The 26,044-nt window shown below is 31.6% G+C and overlaps 2 protein-coding genes across 2 annotated transcripts; one reads left to right on the forward strand and one right to left on the reverse strand.

Annotated features, from left to right (window-relative positions):
• Positions 1-424: 424 nt before the first annotated feature.
• LOC113516988 (cysteine protease ATG4B) lies at positions 425-9,401 on the reverse strand. Its single transcript, XM_026901501.3, has 9 exons — positions 9,144-9,401; positions 7,613-7,808; positions 7,000-7,146; positions 6,828-6,907; positions 5,450-5,598; positions 4,209-4,343; positions 3,995-4,093; positions 3,474-3,639; positions 425-3,173 (listed from the first exon to the last, which is right to left on the reverse strand). The coding sequence occupies exons 1-9, from the start codon at positions 9,262-9,264 to the stop codon at positions 3,115-3,117; spliced, it is 1,152 nt and encodes a 383-aa protein (XP_026757302.1). The 5' UTR covers positions 9,265-9,401; the 3' UTR covers positions 425-3,114.
• A 1,150-nt stretch (positions 9,402-10,551) lies between these two features.
• On the forward strand, positions 10,552-20,518 carry LOC113519236 (NHL repeat-containing protein 2). The gene is made up of 11 exons (XM_052901943.1): positions 10,552-10,901; positions 11,739-11,905; positions 12,798-12,957; positions 13,448-13,626; positions 14,805-14,952; positions 15,205-15,372; positions 16,067-16,216; positions 17,250-17,369; positions 18,080-18,184; positions 18,899-19,008; positions 19,422-20,518. Exons 1-11 carry the CDS (start codon positions 10,745-10,747, stop codon positions 20,265-20,267), a joined length of 2,310 nt encoding a protein of 769 aa, XP_052757903.1. The 5' UTR covers positions 10,552-10,744; the 3' UTR covers positions 20,268-20,518.
• The last annotated feature ends 5,526 nt before the right edge of the window (positions 20,519-26,044 follow it).

Genomic DNA, 26,044 nt, shown 5'->3' on the forward strand with positions numbered 1-26,044 from the left:
GTTTCATCATCAATCCTATCCTAATTGAACGATATTTTAATATTTTTAATAATTGTAAACATGTATTATGTAATTTTAACATCAAATTTCTAGTCGAAATTTCGGAAAATAGTAGGCCCTCAGATGTGATCACACTCTCTGTTCAAATAACACAACAGAAATAACTAAAAAGATAAAATTTGTATTTGACAGTCTATCAAAATTAGTATTTTACACAAAGATTTCTGCTTTTACATGCAAAATAAACTATAGGTTTCCTATGATTTACCTATCGGTATTTTACATATTACTGACAAACAGTATGATTTAGAATACAAATATTATTGACGTAGCACAATTTAATCATCATCATCCTTATACATACCTACTAAAGGTTTTAGAGATAAAACCAAAGAAAAGGTAGAAATGAAAAATAACACAAATATAATTTTTCAGGTATTTTTATTTATAAAAAAATATTTGAGTCTTTGGCAGCTGCAATGAAACTGCATTAATAATGAAACTTGAATTAGATATAGACACTAAACACAAGTATCCCAAAACATTTACGAAACCTATTAATATATTAAATTAATCTAATCTAATGGCATATAATACGACGAACAAAATAGAGAAGTATCAAGTCAAATTTTGGCTTAACAAAACATAAATATATACATTTTTTAAAGTAAATAAAACAATTTTCCAATGGTTAATCTATACCTATCTACACTATCTATAGATTCGGTAATATAGGTCACGTGAAATTTAAAATACATTTCTACCATTATTAATTCATGTCAAATTATTTAAAAATATCATTGATAACGTCCGTAATATAACTGTGACAAGGTGGAATTATGGTCTACAATAACACGTGACCATATCACCAAAAACAGTTATAAATGGAATTATTATTAATTCATTGTAGTTAGCTGTAGAGACGAAGCGAGACTGGTGTCAATTTAAACAATATCTACTTTCTTAGCCAATTCTCTATTTACAATCCCATAGCGTTACAAATCCAGAATGTCAAATGGTCCAATATAACTTATATAAATTGTCGTATTGTGGCAAAGGGCAATATCCACTTCGAGTCATTGAGCTGTTGGTAGGACAAAAATATGGAACTACTAGTTTCATATTACTGTCTACAACGGTTCCATATACTTATTAGATTAGGTAGGTAATCGTCATAGTTGTAGAATACTGACGGATCTTTATATGTAATCTTCGTCAGATCCGTCAGTATTCTACGACTATGACGTAATGTTATTTGCAATTTACTTGACTAACACGTAATTAATATAATAATAGGTCATTCTATAATATCAATAAAAGCTGCCATATTGCACTGCCAATAACTATAATTTTGGGAATAAATTGTAATAAATAAGTTGGGAATAATTCAAATATGTTATTGATTAAACATCATTCACATGAAAACAAAATGTCACCATATAGTTTATAGGGAGGGACACCACTTTACCTTTTTAAATGGGATAAATGTATGAAAAATGTATGAAAAATTAATATTATTTAATGTTTTATAATTTTTATGTGTTACCGTCACTTCAGCGTAACTTACTATCTGTCAATATGTTGTAACGCAAGCAGACCATATTTACTATTTAAATAAGGACTTTTGAGAATGTGTGTACATGCCTGAGATTAGTTACGACAGTGGATAATGCAAGAGATGTACATATATAATAGAGACTTCCAATTTTCTTTGCCTACTCCTGTAAGGCACCTGGCGTGAAGATAGATGTAACGGTTATATCTGGGCTGTATCAATTAAATCAGGTCAAGGTTATAAGACACACAATATATTGTAAATTTTGTACCTAACTACTCTATGACTAGATAATAACAAATCAATTCATAATAAAGTTAGTAATGTACATTTATATGTAAAATTATATTAATATGAGTCCAATATTATTTCCCAACATACAAACTTCCAATAAACTGTACCATACAATGAGTAATTTCGTAAGCACATCATTATAGGAATGTCAATGCAGCATAATTTTGTTTATTCTAGGATTGTAGAACGAAAAGCACGAGTAACTATTAAAGGCACTGCAAACTATAGATAATAATGTAAATAAGTGCTTATTCTATTCTAGTCTATTCGACATTTTCCATTTTCGCATACTAGAACTAAATCCAAAAAATAAAAAAAAATATGCTCATTTCTAGCAACATCATGTATGTATACGTTTAAAATTAGAAAGTGTTACCATATACTTATTCTGTATTACAGTTACAGAACACAAATTTCTAAACACAAGATAAATGATTACCTAGAATTACTTTATAAAAAAGCGTATTACGACAGCCATGCTTATAGATATCGAACACTTATAGATAATTTACAAAATTGTAAGTGTTCTTGAACACTATGAACTGTCACGACCAATCCATGGATACCATTTAACTAATATAGAAGGACAAATTAACAATCATATATAATGTTTATACATTAACCATGAAAACAAAACTTAATTTCGGGCAGTCGTGAAAAATCTAAGTAAAATTGTCGTGACAGAAAATAGTGTAACTGCGATCTTCACTCTGAAAAACTATATACGACATGACCTCATAAAGAATAATTTGGGACGAAAGGGAAGAGTAAGAAATAATAACAGCTAGAAATAATTACATGGGACAAATAAAATAAGCGCTAGATATTTTGTCGTACAAGTCAGTAATATGGTCCGAGACAGAGTCAGTTTAAGATAGATATATAAATAAAAGACCCTGACAAAACTTTTAAATTGCAAAGAAAAATTTGTATCTAGATATATTCTTTAGAAATAATTCGTATTTATATGTAATGATCCTTTGTGATTTTATGCATATATTTACGCCCAACTAATTATAAAAGTCCATTAGCTTGTTTGTCTTTATATATTGCATAAAAAGAAAACTAAGTACTGTTGTAATTAACTAGTACTGTTCTAGACAATTACAATCAGCAATTACAGTTGTGTAATTCATTAAATATCACGAAAGTCTACGCTTTTTTTTTATTACGTTATATCTATATAAAATAGGTTTATGATGAGTTCGTTATAACCATTATTATGTACCTAACATAAATGTATAATAGAATTTGATTTGAAAATTTCATAGTATTTCAAATTCATCGTCTGAATCATCGAATTGTCTGTCGACGTCTTCGAATTCTGAAAAAGGAATGTACAATAATATTATCTTATATAAACACTAATTGCTGCCTACGACTTCGCTCTTTCGTTCTAGTAGATATTTTTGTTTACTGTCGAATCTAAATAACATACGTAATCTTATGGCTTATTATCTACTATGTACATTCCAATACATATAGATGTTTGTCTGCGCTTAAAGCGAATGGATTTTAATGAAATTTGATACACTGATAAAGTATATCAGTCTGCAGTCGCCAGTTTAAACTAGTAAATGTAAATTGTATAAAATATGTAATAGGTAATTAGGTAATTATTTACCAGTGAACAGCGACGTATTCTGAAGATCAATATCTGTGGACAACGGGCCCCAATGCGACGGTCTCTTCTCGCATATTTCAAATAAAGGTTGGCTCTCGCACATTAATTTCTTTTCTATTGTATTGCACAATTCCTCAAAGTCACTCTTCGTTCGGCACAGGAAACACTGAAAATGTATCATATTTTTTTCTTTATAGGTAATTAGGTTCTAATCCATCTTTCTTAGAATAAATACACATAGATCGACGTACCCAAGCAATCATATTTTTTGAGCATATTTTTTGACCTTTTTGACCCTGGATGGATCAAACTTACACACGTCATAGATATACAACTTTTTTGAGGGATCAAGCTTAACGTCATAGAAGTAGGAGATAAGGATATAAGTGTGCTAATACAACACTAGCCAGACATGTTTGTATTGGAATTTATTTCGAGATCTCATCTTACTGTCTTACTTACTTAATATAAATTATGTGAATGTTTATTATAATAATTTCTGACAAAATGTTAATACTTACTACCGCAACAGAAGGGTCCATCTCAAGCATAGGTATCCGAGAGGCGTATTTACAATGATATGAACAATCCATTTCTTTTTGTTCATCAGTTTCCTTGTTCTGTAAATTTAATTAGTTTAATTAAATCGCAAAATTGTGATTGTTTTAATTTTTATATATATTTTTTTTTTCAATAATTATGTATAAATCAATTTAAAAATTGTACAGATCTTACTTCAATTAATCCCGATCTCTGTGTAGTGTGCGGATCTAGATATATTACTTCGTCTCCAGCACAGCCTATCAAATACAATGCCTGATTCGGTTTTCCTCCTATAACGCCAATCGACTGGGCAGATTGAAAGCAGATCTGTAAATTACATTTATTATTATTATTACATCAGCCGTTAATTTTTTAAATATATAAATATAATCTGCACCAATTTAAGGCAAATGTGGCGATATTATCGCTTTCTGTCAGGTGAGATTGCGATAAATCGAGGGATCTTTTCAATGGTAAAAAAACTGTTCAATGCTAACGGGCGGGTTGGCAATCGTAGTTAGTCTTTGGTGATGTTTTAAGAGGGACGCTGCTACCTATCCCTCAAACATTAAATTCCCTTAGTCGCCTCTTACGACACCAACGGGAACGGAAGAGATACATGATATAAATAACATAAAATAATTAATAAAAGATATTTTCTATTTAAGTAAGTACTCTTAATTATAAGCGCTCTTGAATGGACATCACTTCAGAAGCGACATATGGACTGATCTGTTCAAGAATACTACGTTTGATTGTAGCTTGGTAGTTTCTTTTATTAATACAAAGTTGTGATAGTAATTTTATCCATTCATAATTTTTTTATTGTAATCTTAACTTTTATTTGAAAATAAGCAACAGCTGTGTTTCTTGCCCGTTCTTCTCAGTTAAAATTGCATTCCGAACTGGGTGTTAATTTAAAATAAAATACAATTCAAAAATGCTTATTATTAAGTTTAAAAATTAAGTTTACTTAAATAATAATATTTATTATTATGAAGTAAATGCAAATTAAAAAGTTATTCCCAAAGAGGGTTGATGTCAGAGACAGGCAGCCGGTCGTAAAACTACAAGCAAAATCTTTTTGTAATATGGATAAAAATCTTTTGACGCCAACCCCAAATAATAATTGGAATAAGCGTAGGAAGACGATTATGATAAAGTAAATGCAAAATTTTTAATGATAACTTTGCATGTAATTTCTTCTATTAGTAACATTTAGTTGACGACCAGAGCACTTTTTATACAAAATTTGTAACAAACTGTATCTATGTACTACTAATTTAATTCAAATTCAAATATATATTCATATTTTTGGCTTATGAACGTCAAATTTTTACATTATAATTTTATTTTTTTCCCTACCGTTAATTTATTAATATATACATATTTTTTGGTGAGCTTTACAGATTTGCAAATGTAATAATGTTTACCTTCAATCCTTCTATATATACTGGATTAATTTCACTGAGGCCGAGCCTGAGAGGCACTATCAACAACAATGGCATCCAATCAGATACAACTAAGTTATCAGCTGCCGATGATGTATCACCTCTGTCATTGTTGATGACACATTGCTGTACTGGAATAACACATAAAATATATATACTATTTGACACTGGTAGATATTATGTTGCTTTGTGTACCATATATGGGATCCTAAGCTTTTTTTACCTAACTTCAAAAAAGAACGTTCTCAATTTGTATTTTTTATTATGTTTATTACCTCATAACTCCGTCACTTGATTTAGAAAGTTCAGTTTTTATCTGAAAGGATATACTTAGATTCCCATAGAAATTTGATTAAAATCGATTTAGTTTTTAAATCAAAATGACTGGTTTTAGTACAGTTGACGTCGTTTTTTTATGAAACACAAATTTAAAATATTTATTCACTGAAAATGGAATGGTAACCATGGTATCAGTGGGTGATAAGAGATAATAAAGTTCAGTTTTTTTTTTAATCTACGATGGAATGATTATATACTGCTATATTAAAATAGCAGTAGTGAGATAATAGGTGAGTATGAAAGTAAGTCAGTTAATCCATCCTGATGAATTCAACAAAGAATTAACCACAATGTTTTCCAAGGGAAACTGCATGGAGGTTGACTTGTTGAGATATATTGCCAGTAATGGGGCTGGTAACTCCATTACTAACAATCTCTTTCACCAGTCTGACCAGTTTTTATGGATGAAAATGGAATGGTAACCCTGCCTGCACTATCAGCATACACCTGTGACAGTCAATAGGTGAGGACGAAAGCAGGTCAGTTGGTCCTTTGTGACTAATTCAACAATAATTTATCACGATGATTTCCAGGGGAACCATGGAGAAGTCGATCTCATAAGGTATATTGCTAGCAATGGAGTTTTTAGATTCCATTACTACTAATCACTTTCTCTCTAGTCAGATCAGTTAGCCCATCATGACGAAATCACCAGAAAATAACCACGACCTAGAGTTTGCAGGTTATTTTAAAATATTGGCAATAAAAATCAGGTATTAGGCGTTGCATTAAATAATAAAAAAAATTAGCACCAATCATGAATTTAAAATATGCGTACTGGTTAATCTGAGTTCGACCATTAATTATTAAAGTTTCAAATATATATATATATAATAAATGTAATGTGTAAACAACACGAAAGTATAAAATTTACTTGTAGTATCTCTTTATTTACAATGTCTATAATTTCAAATATTTAACTCATGTTCTAAATAGGATATTAAATTTGTTTAATGACAATTATCAACTTAAAAAGAACCATTTAGATAATAAGAGTTGTAGAAATGTAAACAAAACTTACAAATATCTTCCTTAACAACAGTATTATCCAATGCTACATGTATTACTAATGAACTCCAATTGTCGTAAACAGCCAATTTTCTGAAATAAAATTTGTATACAGATATTACATGAGCTTATTACCATTTTGGAGGCATCTGTATGTTATTAATTACAATAGGCCCATATTATACCTTAAAACTTGTGCTACAGTATTGGGCCCGAACCATTGTCCTACTTCCTTGCCCTCAGATGCGCCCATCAATGCCACTTGATGAATAGAATATGGTGCCTGCTTTCTCTCTTCAAATCTCTGTATTATCTTTAAATATGTTGGATCTCTGAAAAATAAGTGTTAAAAGGTTATAAAGTTGTACATTCTGTTGATATAAGTGATTTGAATTATTTTTGCTGCAGTATGAAATACAAGGAATTGTGGTAAACATTTTGTGATTTAATATAGGAAATTACTATTCCTATAATACATTTATATCCCAATACATCCCTAAACACTCCAATTATTCTAGACAAGCACCATTTGCATTTGTGCAATGTGATAAAACATGTATGAGATGAAACAAAGACACCAAGAGTTTTGTTATTTCTGACAGAAACAAATTTGTATTTGAGTAATGGGCAAACATTTATATTATTTATTCTATTCTATGAAAATAATAACTATAATAAATATTAATATAAAAATTTGAGAATTTCAAATTTAAAGAAATTCATAACTCTGTTAATAGCACTTGGTGGAACATTGAACGCATAATATTATTTTAATAATATTAAATAAATTATGTTTACCTTGTTTCTGGGGTCCATATCCAATCTGTGGCTAAGTGTATTCTAACAAGAGCAACACCAAGAACCATCTGGCCACAGCGCAGCATGCACCCCCAACCTTTGTCTGAGGTGAGACCCTCATCTCCAATAGGAATGAACCCTTTTCTATAAGTACACCAAATAACAGAAGTGATATCACGTCTTATACGGTCTAATTCTGAAATAATAAATACACTCATTTTAGTGTTTATACATATGATAATTCTTTGATATAGCAAAATCATTAGAAAATATTTATGTAAAAGATAATAACCTGTGAAACAAATAGAAATGTTCTTATTTATAAAAAAAATGCATACAATTTAAAGAACCGCATCCTGATTTGGGCCATGGTGCATTCATTGATGAATCACACACTAACGGTTAAAGGTTCACGAGTACAGTCATGGAAAAATAGTTTCATTGTTATTCAAAAGTGGGCATATGATTCATTAGATCTATCAAATTTTAAAAATATGTCTCCCATTTCTGTTGATGTAAGTTCTATTGGCTGTGTCAGATGCCTTGCATACCCTAAATACCAAATAATAGTTGCTATATGCTTCATGTTATTAATTTCATATATGTAATCAAATTTAATAAACATTTTATACATTCAGTAACTAGTTACTTTTACTTTTATTAGCTTGGGTTATTAATGGTTTCTAATAAATGGGAATTAACTAATTGGTTAAATTAATTGGTTTACTATTGGCTAGGTAGTATGAAATGTATTAATTTATAAATGATTTAAAATGTTTATAATTTTTATGATTTATATAATTAAACTAGTTAATGAGATACAAATACAGAATAAGTACTTTGTCGACTCCTAAACTCCAAACCCTAAAAAAATATTGGACTTCTGACAATTCCAAACAATGGAATATAAGAAATTTCACATATTATTTTCCTATAAATAAACAAGTTTATTACATATTAATATTTTTGTTGTTTTGTTTATACTTTCTGAAGTTCATGAGGCACTTTATATCTTTATATTTATATATCTATATATTTATAGTTTTAGGATATCTTGTATCTTAATACTTACAGACTTAATAATGAGTAGCAAAGTATATTTGTGACAACCAGATACCAATACTTATTACATCACTCATTTTAAAATATGTATTATAAATAATTACATATTTATATACTTAAAAGTGTAATATGATTTAAAGAATGAATTTAACATTGTTTCTTGCAAATCTATGAGCAAATAAGAAACATACCTACGATTCAATGAAATATGCAGAGATCCATAAAAACAGATTTTACAGATTAAGTTTTATTATAAAAATACGGGTGCTAATAAAGCCACTTATAATATGCTATCCGAATAATAAATAATTAGTTATTAAAAAAAAAATACCACATGGAACATGCCGTCATCGTTGTCGTGTAACGAATGTAAATATTTTTTATTGGACTGGAAGGACTGATATTTAGCTCCCTTACATACCTCTTATATTTTTAATAATATTGAATAGATTTTCAATTGGGTACATACCTTGTATTGGACTATACTTTTTCCCAAGTATCCATACGTTATCCTTTGTTTTTGGGATATCGTCAGGCTCGAAGTTGTTACTATCGGACGATAAATAACATATATCAAACATCGCGTCCATGATTTAGCATAATTTATAATTATTAACCACACATTTATATCTTTTTTAAATCTTTCAAGTGGGTAATTTTCTTTTGTAAAATAAGTGCTTTGTACGTGCGAATCAAAATATCAACAATCTTGACATGACAGACATTTTTTGACAATGACAGTTGGCTGATGGTATGGCTAATCGGTTTTTTTTTTTTTTTTTTTTTTTTTCTTTTTTTGTGGCGTTCACCCCGATAAGGCTAATCGGTTGATGATGACGATTAAAAGGATCAGAGGGCCTACCATGAAGTATTTTCCGAAATTTCGGGACGAACGAAACAGAAATTTGATGTTAAAATTACATAATACATGCTGTTTAAAATTATTAAAAAGGTTAAAATATCATTCCTTTGGACTATTAGAATAGGATTTATGATGAACGAAATGTTAAGCTCCATTTACTGGGTCGATTTTGATACGAACAAAAACACGAAATTAAGCCCGAAATTTCGGAATTTCATTTTATGGTAGACCACCAGTTTACTAGACTGACTGACACTTGATTCCATGACGAAGTCGTACACTAAATATATACCTACTATACATTCAACTCACAAGTTGAATGGTTAATATAATATATTCAATAAAAATTAACAACTTTTGTCAGTTAATTTTTGCAGTTGAAAATATTAGTTTAAAACACCGCTTTTCTTATTTATTAAATATATCGATTACATATATTAATATTCTTATTGTCGTGTCTCTGTAAATGCATACATTTTATCTTCATCAATTCTGAATGTTAAAATTCATTTTCTTCTTTATCATTTGCATCTTTTCTACATTAGAATTTACTTTTCAATTTCCCTATTAATTATATTATGGTTGAAGTCAGTTACACTTTTTGCATATCATAATTTAATCAAATAGGGGTACCATCGATTTACGATAATAAAATAACAATATAATCCTTGATAATAGGTATTGGAATTAGAGGGTCTACAATGAAATAAAATTCCGAATTTTTGATTCAATTTTGTGTTGTTGTTTTTACCGAAATCGGTCCAACTAACGAAAAGTTATGCCTTACATTTCGTTCGTCATAAATCCTACTATATAAAGACAAAAGGGACGGTATTTTAACATTTTTAAACGGTATGCATTATGTAATTTTAACATGAAATTTGTGTTTCGTTGGGCACCGACATTTTTAAAAACATTTCATAGTACGCCTTCTATACTCGAGTCAATCTGACTTAGCATAGGGCACAGCACAGCATTAGTAGTGATTGATGATAATATTATTCAAGTACAGAGTACTTTTGCATCAAAGAGTACTTACCCGAATATAATTTAATTTTTTTTTTATTGTTGTTTCATTCATTCAATTGTCATCTCTTGACTTTTAATTTGAATAATTCTACTTATTTAATTCCCTTTTTAAGCCGTGTTTTGAAAATTAAAATATTTCGAAAGTGAACTCAGTATTTTTTTAAATTACCAACAACAATATGGAGGCAAGCCCTTTAGATTTTGTTGCTCAAGCATCATGGGACTTGATGGAAGCTATGGAAAAAGTTACAGAAGAAGCGGAAAAGGACAATTTGATTATAAACCACATAAAAAAAGTTTATTCTACGGTGATGCCGATTGAGGATTTCAAAAAAAGTATGTTAAAAATTTATATATGCTTTGCTACACAATAGATAATGATAATTTTTTTTAAATTCTTTCAAATCGTCTTTACCTTCTAATTCTACTGTTTTGTTAGGTATTTTAATTATATTGCAACTAGAGATCCACCCTGACTTTGCAGTCTTTTTGTTTATTTGGAAATAAAATACAACTCTGCTTTTTATAGGTAAAAGTGTTTTTAACATTGGTAAAGTGTATATTTAAGTTTATTAAAAACAAAAATTTTTTTTCTATATAATATGTGTCTAGATATGTATAAATAAATTTATTATTTGTATTTATAATATAGTCCTATTTGATTATAATATATTGATGAGGGGGAAAAGGGATTGTTAGTAATGGAGACTGAGAATCCCATTGCTAGCAATATATCCAACCTCGACCTCCTCGCGGTTCCCCCTGGAAACAATCATGGTTAATTCCTGAAGAATTCATCATGATGGGCTAACTGACCTGTTTTCATTCTCATCTAATACCCTTCACTGGTGCTCCACCAGTGTATCCCGTTAGCGCAGGCGGGGCTACCATACCATTTTCACCTATCAAAAAAAAACACAACTGCTTCACGGTTCCTCTGGTTAGGCTTGTTGAGAAAGTTTCTTCAAAAACACAAACAGAGCACCAGATCTGTATATGGTCACACACATAGAAGTAAAAATTTGGAGGATCATGCCATGTTAACATATATACTCAATATACTTATTTGCATGGTTTGCTTTAGTTCAATTTAATGCACATCTTCATATATTTTCTCTCATTTCTAAGTGATCTCTAACAATTAGTAGGTAAACTTACAAATTATTGTTTCAGATTTAGAATGGGTTAATGTGTCTGAACCCATATCTTTAACTCAGCATTGTTCAGAGAAGATTGTGGTACTAGATTTTTGGACATATTGCTGTATTAACTGTTACCATGTGTTACCTGATTTGGAGTATTTGGAAAAATTGCATAAAGTTGAAAGTGGACTTGTTGTGGTAATGTTTTTCCTTTTTTATAATAAGCACAAAATTTATACAGTCTATAGCTTTATCAATCAATAGCAGAAAAGTTTTGGCTTTGAATCATAGAATAATAGAAGGAAATAAATATCTAAAAGTCTATAATCTAATTAGCCAATCAAGGCCCATTATAGGGCATATGCCCAGAGTGGTAAAATGAGTTGACTGTGACAGATATTATGACACAAATTATGTCATTAAATATTCTTACAATTCTATGCTAACTATTTTTATCTTTGCTATGAAAATTAACTAAGTCAATGGCATAACAAATATATTTAACATTAATAATATTACCAGAAGAAGGGATTTGGGGTTTAAAATTAATATTATATCCAGTATACATAGATAATGTTGTGCTAACAATCATACATTAATTTTGATTGATAAATTATTGATTATATAATCTTTAAATGTTTGCAACACAGAAAAGTAATAAATTTCATTATCATTTTTATTTGAACAATGCACTCTGGTTTATTGGTATTACAGCCATCCTGTTTATTTTGTGCATGATACAATGTTTGATTTATATAACAAAGCTATTAGCAATCATATGGTTGAAATAATGAATACTTAATATGGTATAACTTGTAACAATACAAAGTTTTATGTATATTACCAACCCTATAGTTCTAGATAAGTCCTCTCAAATGAGTTACAGTGTGTACAGATATCAAGGTAAGACCTCATGGGGATATGGATAATGTAGTAGGAACTGTATGCCCTTCCAAACTAATTAGATAAATATATACCATACGTTACTTTCACTAAAGCCTTATTAGATTGAGTAAAGCTCCCCATATGGTACAAACTTTAGGCTGCTTCACTATTTATATTTAAATTATAACTTTACCAATATTTTTAGATAGGTGTACACTGTGCAAAATTCAACAATGAAAAGGATACATCCAATGTATTATCTGCAGTACAAAGGTATAATATCCACCATCCAGTTGTTAATGACCCTGAAAGTAGTTTTTGGTCTGCACTTGGAGTTAAATGCTGGCCGACATTGCTTATTCTTGGTTAGTATGATGTCTGCTGTAATTTTTTAATAAACATACCTGATATGATAATAATAGTATCTTATAATACGTGATTAATCGTATTCATCTAATCCAGGTTTTATAATTTATAAAATCAAATTAAGTAACCAGGATTGACAAAATGATGAAACAAAATTAAATAAAAACTAATTTAATAATACAAAATGTAATTGGATGAAATAAAGATGAACTAACCATAACTCAAAAGGGCTAAATTATTTTATTCTAACTGAAAAATAACTTTCAAAATATCAATAATATAGATAAATGAAAACACTTTATAGTTATTATGCATAATTTAGTAAAAATTTTTTAATTAACAAAAGTGTTGTTTACTAATTTTGTTTTGTTTAACATTATTTCCAAACAATGTTATTGACTAACCTGAAAGATTTATTCCTTTTGATTATGCAACATCATTATATATTTTAATATATTTTATTTTATAACTATGTTGTTAACTATGCAGGCCCAGGAAGCAAGCCCTTATTTGTGATAACAGGGGAGGGCCATAGAGATCGGCTGGTTGCATATGTTGAAGCTGCATTGCGTCATTTCGGTACTAAAATCTCCAATGCTTCCCTACCAATGGCCCCATCTAAGCATTTGAAAGCAAAAGATATTGAAATTCTCAACTTTCCTAGTAAGGTAATTTAATTTAATCAATAAACTATAATTATTTAACTTCAATATGACTACTTCATGGGATTAATCATTTAAAGAAACCTTGCCCTCTGTGATATGGCGATATTTCGCTCTATTTCGTGCCGCTTTTTGCTAGTCTGAGATTTAGGAAATATTTTTTTACACCTACAGTGGCGGTTGATTTTTGTACCCGCTATTCGTATCTGCTATATTCCATCTTTAAACTAAAACATAGCGCCGTAAGAGGACGTCTATTTGACTGTAGGAAGGAAGGATAGGAATGTGACAAAGATGCCGATTAACATACTATCTTAATATATAAAAATAACATGTCACAATGAATGTTCACGTTCATTTCTGAAAACAGTCAAATTATTTTTATGAAAATTTTAAAATGGATGAAATGAAATGATGACCCTGCCTTCGCTATCGGTATACGCTGGCGAGGCACCAATGAAAGGAGGTTAGTTGGTTTATCCTGACGAATTCAACAAGAACTTATCATGATGTTTTCCGGGAAAACTGCGACCTGTTAGCGTATATTGCAAGAAATGGGGTTTTTAGGTCCATTACAAGCAAGCATTTTTTCTCCTTATTAGTGCCACTTGAGACACTAGCACAACTTAAAGAGATAGGATAGTTTTTTTATCCTAAGATATGATTTATAGGGAGCAAAACAATGTTTGCTGAGTTAACTAGTTCTATATTAGTACATTGCTGCAGCGACCAGCAACTGAGGCATTGATGGACGAACGTGCAAATGTGTGACGAAGCATAGCCGAGGCACACATACGTGAGACCATCAATGTCTAGTTGTGGCCAAGGCTTGTATAGTACTTTTCTTATACTATACAAGTCTTGCTTGTATAGTTCGAAATTTAAATAAAACCTTTTATTAGTTACCTCTTTGGTAGCCATGTTTCGAAGTAAAAGGTTATTCCATTTTTAAATTACGGGACAGATATGAGTTTACACAGTAATTTATCTGGCTGCAAAACTCGACAGATATGGATTTTCATACAACTTTTGCCGGCCGCTGCCCGCATGTATTTGGCCAGGCCAAATTTGATTTATCTCGAAGAAGATTGTCAAAATAATGCTCACATTTCCAAGCATGTTTGAGAAAAATATTAAACTATTTTTTTCAGTTTAGCGAATAATTGTAATGTTATGATAACCAGGTTGCATTAAATCCATTCTACCGCGGCCGACCTGAAGAGCCATTTATCGCTATATCTGACAGTGGAAACCATCGCATACTCCTCACTGACTGTTCGGGCGTGATTCTACGTATTATTGGTGGATCTGAACGTGGATTTAAGGACGGCAGTGAGTATGTGATGTGCCAATTGTTATATTATATAACAACACCAGAGTATTTTTAGAGAGATTTGTTTAACATTAATAATTTATTTAGGATTTTGTAACGATAAATTATAAAATACAATAGTATTACGAATTAATTAATTATATTTATAAATGGAGATTTAGAGAACTCACTGCTATTCTCTAAGTGTTGCTGTATTAAATATAATATGTTATATAAAATATATAAATATGAATAATTTTATATATTTTTAGAATTGAATGAAGCTCTATTCGACTCGCCGCAGGGACTGTGTTGGTTGTCAGGCAGCGTATTGGCAGTGTGCGATACCAATAATCACTGCCTTAGAACGATACATCTCGACGACGGGACCGTTGAAGTATTAGCAGGCACAGGAAAGCAAAATGTTTATGGAAATTTGGGTAATGTTACAAAAAGTATTATTTATTTATTATTTTTGAGGGAAGCTTACAGCTATAATAACTTAATAACCGTAATTGTACTAACAATGAATTACAGAGTATGGAAACATGACATCTTATTCCTCAGTAATGGCAATACGACGTTTTGCAATGATGTAAATATATATCTAATATATAAAATTCTCGTGTCACGGTGTTTGTTACCAAACTCCTCTGAAACGGCATTACCGATTTTTATGAAATTTTGTGTGCATATTGGGTAGGTCTGAAAATCGGCCAACATCTATTTTTTATACCCCTCAATGATAAGTGTGACCCACCCCTAAATTTGTTTTATTTTTTTATTTTTTGGACAATTCTTTTATTTTATTATGATTTAGCATTGAAAAATACATACAACTTAAAATTTTCACCCTTTTTACGATTAACCCCTGTTTTTAATCACGATTTTTATACGCCGCAATAGTGTTGCAAGATGGCAATCGAATATAATAATTGTAGTACGATAAATTTTCATGAATAGTTCTAGAAATAATGTATATGGTAAAACAACGTTTGCCGAGTCAGCTAGTTTTCTTATGAATATAGGTATTTAATAGTAACGTAATAATTACATAATGTAAATGACTTTTAATTTTAAAATCCGAATGCAAGATATGTTAAGTAATTCTCTAACAAATTAATTATTCTTCAGGCGGCAAATGCCTAGGCTTGCAGCCATTATCGTCTCCATGGGACATACTCTTGTACACGACTCCCGATATGGACATGTCGGTGCGGCCACTGCCTGCCCCCGTCGGTAAGGAAGCTGACAAAGAAAAGAGCGATAAAGAAGATGTCAAAGGTATTTGATACGCATTTAAATTGTATGTAAATGGAATAGTAATATCCGTCTGTGATTTCTTACGTTGGTGAGGTATCAGTGATGAATTATCCATGATGGTTTTCTGAGGAACAGCATGAAAGTCGACCTGATGGAGCTCAACCTGATATTGCTAACGATGAGGCAGCTAGTCTCTATTATTAAGAACTTTCTCCCCATTCCCTTCACCCCATTGCAAGCAATGGGGTAAAGGGAACCACAGGGTGCCACACGGTTTTCCCTAGAAACCATCATAATAATTAAATTGGTCAAGATTTACCAACTCATCTACTTTATTTTCACCTATCAACCTATACTGGTATCCCGGAAATATATTGATATCTCAGGTGGAGTCACTATTCCATTATCATCCATTTACATAAACCATCTCTTACACACTTATTTTCATAGTTTATTATTTATCTTTGGAAATCATCTTTTGTGCAGTTATTTATTTATTTATATTTTTATGCATTTAATTTTAATATAGTTATTATTGCATTACTAAATACATAAGATTGTAATCGAATCCAATCTATAAATTTATGAAGCTACTAGCTTTGACCCGCGACTTTATCTGTGTGATTGAGATACATTTGACTGGGATGAAGAAGTGCAAAGCCTATGTCGTTCTTCATCTGAGATCTGTACGAAGATAGTCTCAGAAAAATATAGAACTATTGATTAGACGATCTAATTTATTAAGAATCATCTTTTGTGCAGTTATTTATTTCTTTATATTTTTATGCATTTAATTTTAATATAGTTATTATTGAAGATCGTTAAAGTGACAAGATCTGTGTGTGATGAACAAACAAATAACTAAATTTACTTTTATTTTTATAATATTAAATAGAATTGATGTATTTACAATATCAGTAAATAGTTATAATATATTCTATAGCTTCAGGATTAAACTATTGTAAACACACACATATACTTTTGTTTATAAAGGATTCTCTACATATTTTGTATTCATTAACATATTTTCTTCAAATTTTATTTTTATTCCTAGATAAAGAAAAGAAAGACGAGAAGCGTCGTGTGTTATTAATAGCCGAGGCTGGTTCTCACCAAATTTGGGCGCTCTTCCTTGACACAACTATTTGGTGGAAATACAAAACATTCACTGAAGGTATAGTATTTATAAAAATAGTACATTACTGCAGCGGCCAGCAACTGAGGCATTGATGGACGAACGTGCAAATGTGAGCAGAGGTGTACCCGAGGCATACATACGTAATCAATGCCTAGTTGTGACTAAGGCTTGTATAGTACTTTTCTCAAACAATGCGCGGAAATCAAAAACACAATTTTACTTTTTAAATTCAATGACGAATAACGAACAATAATAATTTTTCACGCGCCAAATGTTCCTTTGTTTTTTTTTTTTCAATAAACAGCTTTCTATTTGAAAGCCAGTTCGAAATTTAAATAAAACCTTTTATTAGTTACCTCCTTGGTAGCCATGTTTCGAAGTATAAGGTCATTCCGTTTTTAAATTACAGGACAGATATGAGTTTACATAGTAATTTATCTGACCGCAAAACACGACAGATATGGATTTTCATTCATCTTTTGTCGGCCGCTGCCCGCATGTATCTGTCCAGTACGGCAATTTTGATTTTACTCTAAGAAAATTGTCAAAATAATGCTCACATTTCCAAGCATGTTTGAGAAAAAATCTTATTTTGCCTGCAATATTGGTTTAGTAGTTTACTTTTTAAAATAACTGGTTTTACCACGATTGAAATCAGTCTTTTTTTTACACAATTTCTTATTTGTGGATTAAAATCTTAAAATTTCATAGACTAGTGGATGTATAATATGTTTTGTTTGTCGCAGGAACTTGTGCGTGTATCGCGGGCTCGGGCGATGAAGCGGCGCGCAATAGCGCCTATCCTCATACGGCAGCCTTCGCGCAACCCTCTGGAATTACACTTAGAACCGGTAAATATGGTTTTTAATAACGGAAAATATTAAACTTAACACTCACTGGTACTTTAAAGGTCTGTCCATAACTTCATTTTAGCATGTGGAAAGTGACATTAAAAAAAAAAAAACATGGAAATTGCATATTTTTTATAATCAACTATTTCTATCAATTATGATAATATATTGTATCAGAACTAGATTCTTTACTTCGGTAGATACACAGTTTTTCATTAATATCGTAAATGAACATTGTTTTTTTTTAAATTACTAACTTTTTCTCCCTTCTTCATACGCGTGAATTACGGAAACACGAAAACCAACAAAATAAACCACTTCTCAAGGTCTTCTTCTTCAGGTGGGGTATCAAGATAAAATATATACCAGTTTTAAGGCTAGATCTTTAGGAGTACAACTGAAAACCGTATCCAATATGGTGCAGTATTTTTTGTATTATGCTAGAACAAAACATGTAGACAGATAAAATTTCTAAAAAGATATTGTTTTCGCTTGTATTGTTCTTATTTAAACTCCACATTTCATTTTATCTTAAATGTTTCTATATGTACAGATATCGCATAGTTACAACTTTATTATATTAGTAATTTTCTGGTTTGAAAGGATGCAGATGCGTTCAGGTACTGATATCTCTAGGCATATCGGCTTTGCGACGCCCAGATTTACTATTTTTTTTTTGTAAGTGTTACTCTAATTTATTCTTTCTGTGAACAGGTACAAATCCCGAAATATTCATAGCTGATTCTGAAAGCTCCTCAATAAGACGACTGGCGCTTTCCACCGGACAAGTCTCGACTCTGTGCGGCGGAGACCGCAATCCTCTCGTATGTACTTATGATAACCTATTTTATATGCATTATATTTGTACACACAGTAGTATTTTAATTTTCCAATAATTGTTTACATATTTTTATAATTCTATGAAATTAAATATGTTATGTATTAAATGAAATTTGACACATATTGGCAGTGTTAATCCCGATAGGTGTGCAAAAATCAATCTGGATACCTGATTGCGATGCGTAATGTCCTAAAGTTTGAGGTGATGCAGAATAGTTGATTTTGGATGGAGATGTGGGAGACCTTTACTCAGCAGTGGGACGTCATGAGTTTATAATCGAATAGAATAGAATTGACACAGATGTACAGATTTATATCCTAATTTTACATTGCTAGAGAATTTCAAACGAAGGGGAAATTTCGAAAGTAATTAGTGACATTAATTTTTTTTTTTCAGAATCTATTCGCCTTTGGTGATGTGGATGATATTGGTGTAGATGCCAAACTACAGCACCCATTAGGCGTTTCGTACTGTGACACAACGAAAACTCTTTACATAGCCGACACATACAACCACAAGATCAAGAAAGTAGATGTCGCCACTCAGAGGGTCACCACTTTAACACCAACTATGATCGAGACCGCGGACCCCGCCAAATTCAACGAACCCTCCGGTTTAGCTCTCAGCGCCGACGGCAAGTACCTATTCATCGCTGACACCAATAATCACAGCATCAAGTTACTCAACTTAGTCAAAAATGTATGTCAAGTGTTTAAAGTACGCCTACCAGACCCAAAGTTCACTGAACCAGAGAATTTAATATTATACCAAAACGATTTATTCGTAAATCGTAAATGCGGGAACCTAATCATTTATTTTAATGTTAGTTTGGACGGAGATACCAAGAACGTTAAGTTCACTCCAGGAGCACCTCAAAACTGGAACGTGTGTGTCCGGGATGAAAATAATAAGGACGTTACTTTGGACGATTTTGATTTCGTTAGCTGTTCGCACAAAGGGAACAAGCTGCCGGGCCGTGTCGAAATGAAACTCAAACAGAGAACGGATAAGACTCATTATCGATTGTATTTAAGTTTCCATACAGCCTTATGTGATACGTCGTCGTGTTTCTCTCATTCGTTCACCATACGATCTACAATTCTAGTACGAGATTCAGTCAAAATGGTTGAATCATATAAAATTACTTGTAAAGTGAATCCGGTTAACCGAAATGAAATCAAAGCTGAACAGAATAATAAAACTGAGCAAAACAATAAACTTGATACTAATAAAACTTCTTAAATATTAGCATACATACGTGATGTATATTGGTGATGACACGATACCTGCGTAGATAGTGAATATTGTATCATTATAATTAAGCACAAGATTTACTTGTATCTACTAATTTTTAATAGTAAATATGAATTGTTAATTTTAGTTTAAACAAGTTATTATTTTTTTATATATATAAGTACCATGTTGTATAGACATTAAATGTTATTTTTATTTAATTTTATAAAACAAACCACTTAAACAATATAAATATACATATTTTTATAACTAAACCGTTGTGTTACATTTCAATGTCCTCGAAATAACGTCCCAATTCACGGAACTAAATAGGTAACAAGAAAGGTAATACATTTTATTATTTGATTTATAAAAACCAAATGTCAATGTCGACATCTTAGGGTTCATCAAATTATTGCATCGCGCTGAGATTATATTTAGCAAGGAACCACGATCAAAAATATTATGGGATAGTCTGACATTACGTGGAAAGGGACCCTGACATATCGTGTGGTCTTGTTATTCAAACGTCGAAAATAGCAATTTATTTCTCGAGTGATGGCTAATTGAAAATATATGGTAACAGGTTCATGTCTGAACTGACCTCAGACAAGGTTGGATGCTCTCACCAGTGTTACTAAGTCCAATTAGAGATATACAGGTTATGAGTTATCGTTATATTTATAAAATCTTCGATCCGTTTTAAGAAAATTAACATAGATAAAGATAATTGACATTTTGAATAAAAATACTATTGTACTATTCCATAATTTTATATTTATTATATATACCTGACCGGTGTTATTTTATGGTATTCTTAAAATGTATATAATATTACTATATATATTTACCAGAGGGAGACTTTGTACAAAAGTCGATTGCTTGGGTACCTCTGTCCCATTCGTGTTTCTACCGTGAAGCAATTGTGTTTGCATGGCTGTTTCGGTTTTAAGGGTGGAATATGGCGTGAATTTACTGGGTACAGAGGAATAACACCTGAGTCCTCAGGAATGGCAACGCATGGGTAGTATCATGGACGAAACAGTATACTCTGTTGTGTCCATGGTTACTGCTCATGTCTATAGGCGACGGTTACCACTTTCCATCAGAGGGGCCGTCAGCTTGTTTGCCATTCTAAGTTGTATAAAAAAAATACTTTCCAAGTGTTAACGATAATAAGAGTGTGAACGACGGCAAGAGAGGAGAAAAAAAAGCTTACTGGTCCGAACTTCAAATTACGATGTATGTATAAATATATTACTAGAATTTTCAACAATTCTAACTAATATAAACGATTAAATAAGTAAACGAGTTGTCTTATATTTTGTTCAAAAGTTTATTATTTTTAGGGTTCTGTACTTCATAAGAGAAAATGGAACCCTCATAGAATCAATTTTCTTTTCGTCCATTTGTCAGTTTGCTAAGGCCCTTTTTCGCATGAGCTTAGATTATATAGAGCCTCGAGCGAAACTAAAAAATGGATCAACTTTTTGTCAGTTAATTGTTAAATTAGCTGACACGTTTTTTTATCAGTATTATATTTACGCCTAAATTGTATATATATTTACGCCTAAAGTGTATATTGACGTATTATTTAATAAATAAAATGAGTGTTTACACATTAAAAAGATGTAGAATTTATAAGACAAAATAAATAAATAGAATAGGTAATATTATAATAAAACCAGTAGCACAAAAGTAAATATATATTATATTTGAATACAGTGGAATGGTGCACTATTATCCATGGCCTAAATGTAAATAGATATACACGTGTTTAAAAAGACTCATGAAAATTGTGAATAGTTTACTAGCCATTTGAATAAAAATTTTAAGGTTAAATATTTGTGTTATATCTTTTTGGTAATAAACGCATTTTAATTTAATGTCTGTATAACAACAATACTTATCTTGTTTTTTTTTTAATAGGTATTATACCCAAGTTTTTTTTTTTTGCAAAAAGTCAAATGTAAATTTAAATGTCGCTAATCCAATGTCTATGTCCATTTTTGGTTTTCCTTTCTGACATGTTCATTAGAATTAGTTCGATCGTGTAATCGTTATTTTTAAATGATCAGACAATAGAAAAAATAACAAAGGCCAAAGGGAGACTGTATCACCTATGTATAAAATTCTCTCACTCGTGGTCCTGGTTCCTGCTGTGAAGCAGCTGTTCTTGCATAATTTGGAGGGTCTGATATGGCTATGAAATTACAGAGTCAACCTCCACGCGATCTCTGGAAACCATCATAGTAAATTTTTCATGAATTCGTCATGAGGGGTGGACCTAATTCAAATTTCATTTTATCGGTTTATCAGTTAATACTTTTAGATTGATTCCATAGAAATTCTATCAAAATTGGTTCCGTAGTTTAGTTTTTCAATTAAAATAACTGGTTTAGCCACAATTGAAGTCGGTTTTTTTTAAGGATCAATCTTAAATTATTTTAATAAGTCTATCCATGTTTTGTTGATGTTTTAACAACATATGGATAATATCCAACACGAAAACTAATCAATAAAGATTCATATATTAATTAAATGACGTGCTTCGCTGAGGTCTCTTCTCATTTGCATGAGTAAGTGCTCGAATTTATAACAACGGCCTTACAATCTAACATTTATATACAGTCCTATAGAGGCAAGCTCCGAAATTGTATACATTCTGATTTATATTTAATTAGAGATTAGAGAGGACTGAAATGATATGATGAAGTCGAATTAAAAAAAAGTTTCTATACTCTTAATAGTTTTTTTTTCATTTCTTTCTACTTATTTTTAACTAGCTTTTACCTGCGATTTCACCTGCGTGACCGAGATAATAAAATTTACTCTATAAGGTAGGGTAGTCTATGTCTTTCTCCATCTTATAAAGTAGGTGTATACCAAATTTCATAGCGATAAGTTAAGGCATTATAGGCCGTAAGAGAAAACAAATAAAATAAAAAATTAAAGGATAAGAATTTTTCGTAAATATAATATTTATATAAATTTGATGATGTTGTTTACATTGTGTAGCTGACGCGTGCAATTAATATCCATATCGGGATAACTAATAATCTAACAACACTGTAATTTATATTACTAAAAAAAGGTAATCACTGCCTTGTAAACTAAGTAAAGGTACTAAAAGGATGACATTATAATCAAATTATCGTAGTTCAATGACCTTCCTATAACCTTGCACTCTTCAATTCGTTATGCAGACAACACAAAAAGGCAGGTACACCTCTATTCGCCCTCATTAGGTAATATTTAGTTGTTACGTTTATCTTGCAAACAATTTGACTTGTGCAGTAAATACAGAAGGCAGTAGGCAGTAATTATTAAAACCACAACGATCAGGCGTGCTCCGATAAATGAACGTCTACGAATAATTGTCTAAACTATTAAATGTACTCCCTGTCCCAATTCCTCTAGACTTTCTTGTTGTTGATACGAGCAAGGCCTTAAGAATCATTATAGAATGATTATTCATTTGGTTGTTACGTTAAAGACTATAATTATTTTTAGCAACATCCAAATTAATGTCGAGGAGGGGGGAGGACAGGGATTGTTAGTAATGGGATCTAACTTTCGTATTGCTAGCAATATACCTTATCTATCAGGTTGACCTCCACGCGGTTCTTCCTGGATATTGTCCTGATGGGCCAACTGACTTGCTAGAGGGGAGGGATCGTTAGTAATGTAGACTACCAGCCCCATTGCTAGCAATATACCTGGTCGGGTCTTTTCATTTTCATTGCTCACTGGTGCCCCACCAGTGTATATCGATTGCGCAGGCAGTGTTACCATTCCATTATCATACATTAAAAAATCACTATTACTAATACCTACTGACCCCTCCCCCCATTCTGGTTGGGGTAAAGAACATCTTGTTAAAAAAAAAATAAGCCACCCAAACAAACCTAAGCAGGCTAAGGTCGTGTCGATCATTATAACACCAACCGATTCCCAAAACAATTGCACCGTGGGTTGTCAATTAGGCCCTCAGAGATCGTGCGGTATGCTCTGTTCTATAGTTGCAATTTAAAATTGCCTACCTACGTAGCTTCTCTACGGATTATCTATCTAATCTATGTGTAGGTATGATGAATGAAAAACTTTTTATTGTTCCTCTCAAAGAATGATACAGATTCCATAAGTTAACAATATGTACACATAAAGAAATCTTAATACACCCTATGTTGTAATCTCCAGGGAAAACGTAGCCAGGGAGCTCACTGTATAACCTGAGCGTTCGTGAGAGGAGTCCTTTGAATCTGCATTGTACGCGACCGTTACACAACTTCATCATTACCATCATATCAGCTTTTAACTGGCCACTGCTAAACATAAGCCTCCTCCTGGGGGGTTTTGCCAGTAGTTGCTACGCTTTGCAGGCGGATTGGCAACCGCAGTTAGGCTTTAAAGATGGTTTAAGAGAGACGCTGTTGCCCATCCCTCGCCCTTTCTTAGTCACCTTTTACGATATCCACTGTAAAGGAAGAGGTGGCCTATTCTATGCCGGGACTACACGGAAACACAGCTCTCGGAACTAGAAAAGTGGAATTATTTTATTTCTGTATATGTACCTATGTCTATACCTATATTTATGTATGCCGTGTGGTCCCGGCAGAGAACGAGCATCTGTTCCCTTCTCGTGGGATGACACCCACGACGAATGCCACGATGAACGCAGATGCTCGTTTTCTGCCTCCGATCCCAGTCTACAGACTGGGCAGTAGCGTTCCTCTTAAAACATCACTAAAAGCTTATTTGCGGTTGCCAATTCGTTTGCCAAGCGCAACTACTGGAAAACCCCCTTCATAAGGAAGATTTATGTTCAGTCAATAGTGGACAATTAACGATGGATATGCTGATGATGATGATATAACTATGTACCTACATATAACAAAAGTATGTATACATAGACCAAGAGTTTACCTAAATCGACTATATTGTATAACTCTTATTCTGTGGTTTTTGTTCTTTTGATCTGCGAGTAAACCTGCCGCATACGCCGTTTCCTTTCCGATTGTGTAACTGTGGTATTTTGATAAAAGCCTCGTGTGATCTCGTGTTGTGTTCTGTGGAGATGTAGGTCGTGACTGCGCCCGTCGGGTCCACCGGTTAAGGCTATAATGATGCCAATCAACCCTTGCTGACATTAAAGTATTTCCAATTCGATCCATTAATTATTACATACATACGTAGAAGCCGGTGGGAAATGTTACGAAAATCATAAAATTGAATGCTGCATACGTAGTATGTTTATATGTGTTATAGCTAATAATAATAACTATTTGAAATTAAAAATATGTTAAATGCGTACCAATATTTAACAACATTACCCAATACGGATGTACTTAAGTATATAATAAGGAACGCATTAAATAACTATAGACCTTTAATAAAATAATCATAACATGGATTCTATAGATATTAACCAAGTCATTATACAGAATTAAAAATAGGTATTTACGTACCTTTTCAACTGCTTAAAAAAGAAGTAATTTGATTGTATTTTATTTCGTTTGTTACCTTAGAACTCAATCATTTATTTGGATTTATTTTATCTAAAAGATTATTTTTACTTTCAGATTGGTCTCATTGAAATTTTATCACTATCGGTTCATAGTTTGGTTTTTAAATAAAAGTGACTGATGATTGAAGTCGGTGTTTGTGTTTTTTTTTATGGAACTTAATCTATTACGTATATTACTGATATTGCATAAAAGTTTATGGCCAGCCACCTCCCGATATCTCTTTTTGGATTTTCAAACGTAGCTGTTGTAGAAGCCTAA

The sequence above is a fragment of the Galleria mellonella genome, unplaced genomic scaffold (genome assembly GCF_026898425.1).
Source record: "Galleria mellonella isolate WM207_F2 unplaced genomic scaffold, CSIRO_AGI_GalMel_v1 utg83, whole genome shotgun sequence".
Lineage (NCBI taxonomy): Eukaryota > Metazoa > Arthropoda > Insecta > Lepidoptera > Pyralidae > Galleria > Galleria mellonella.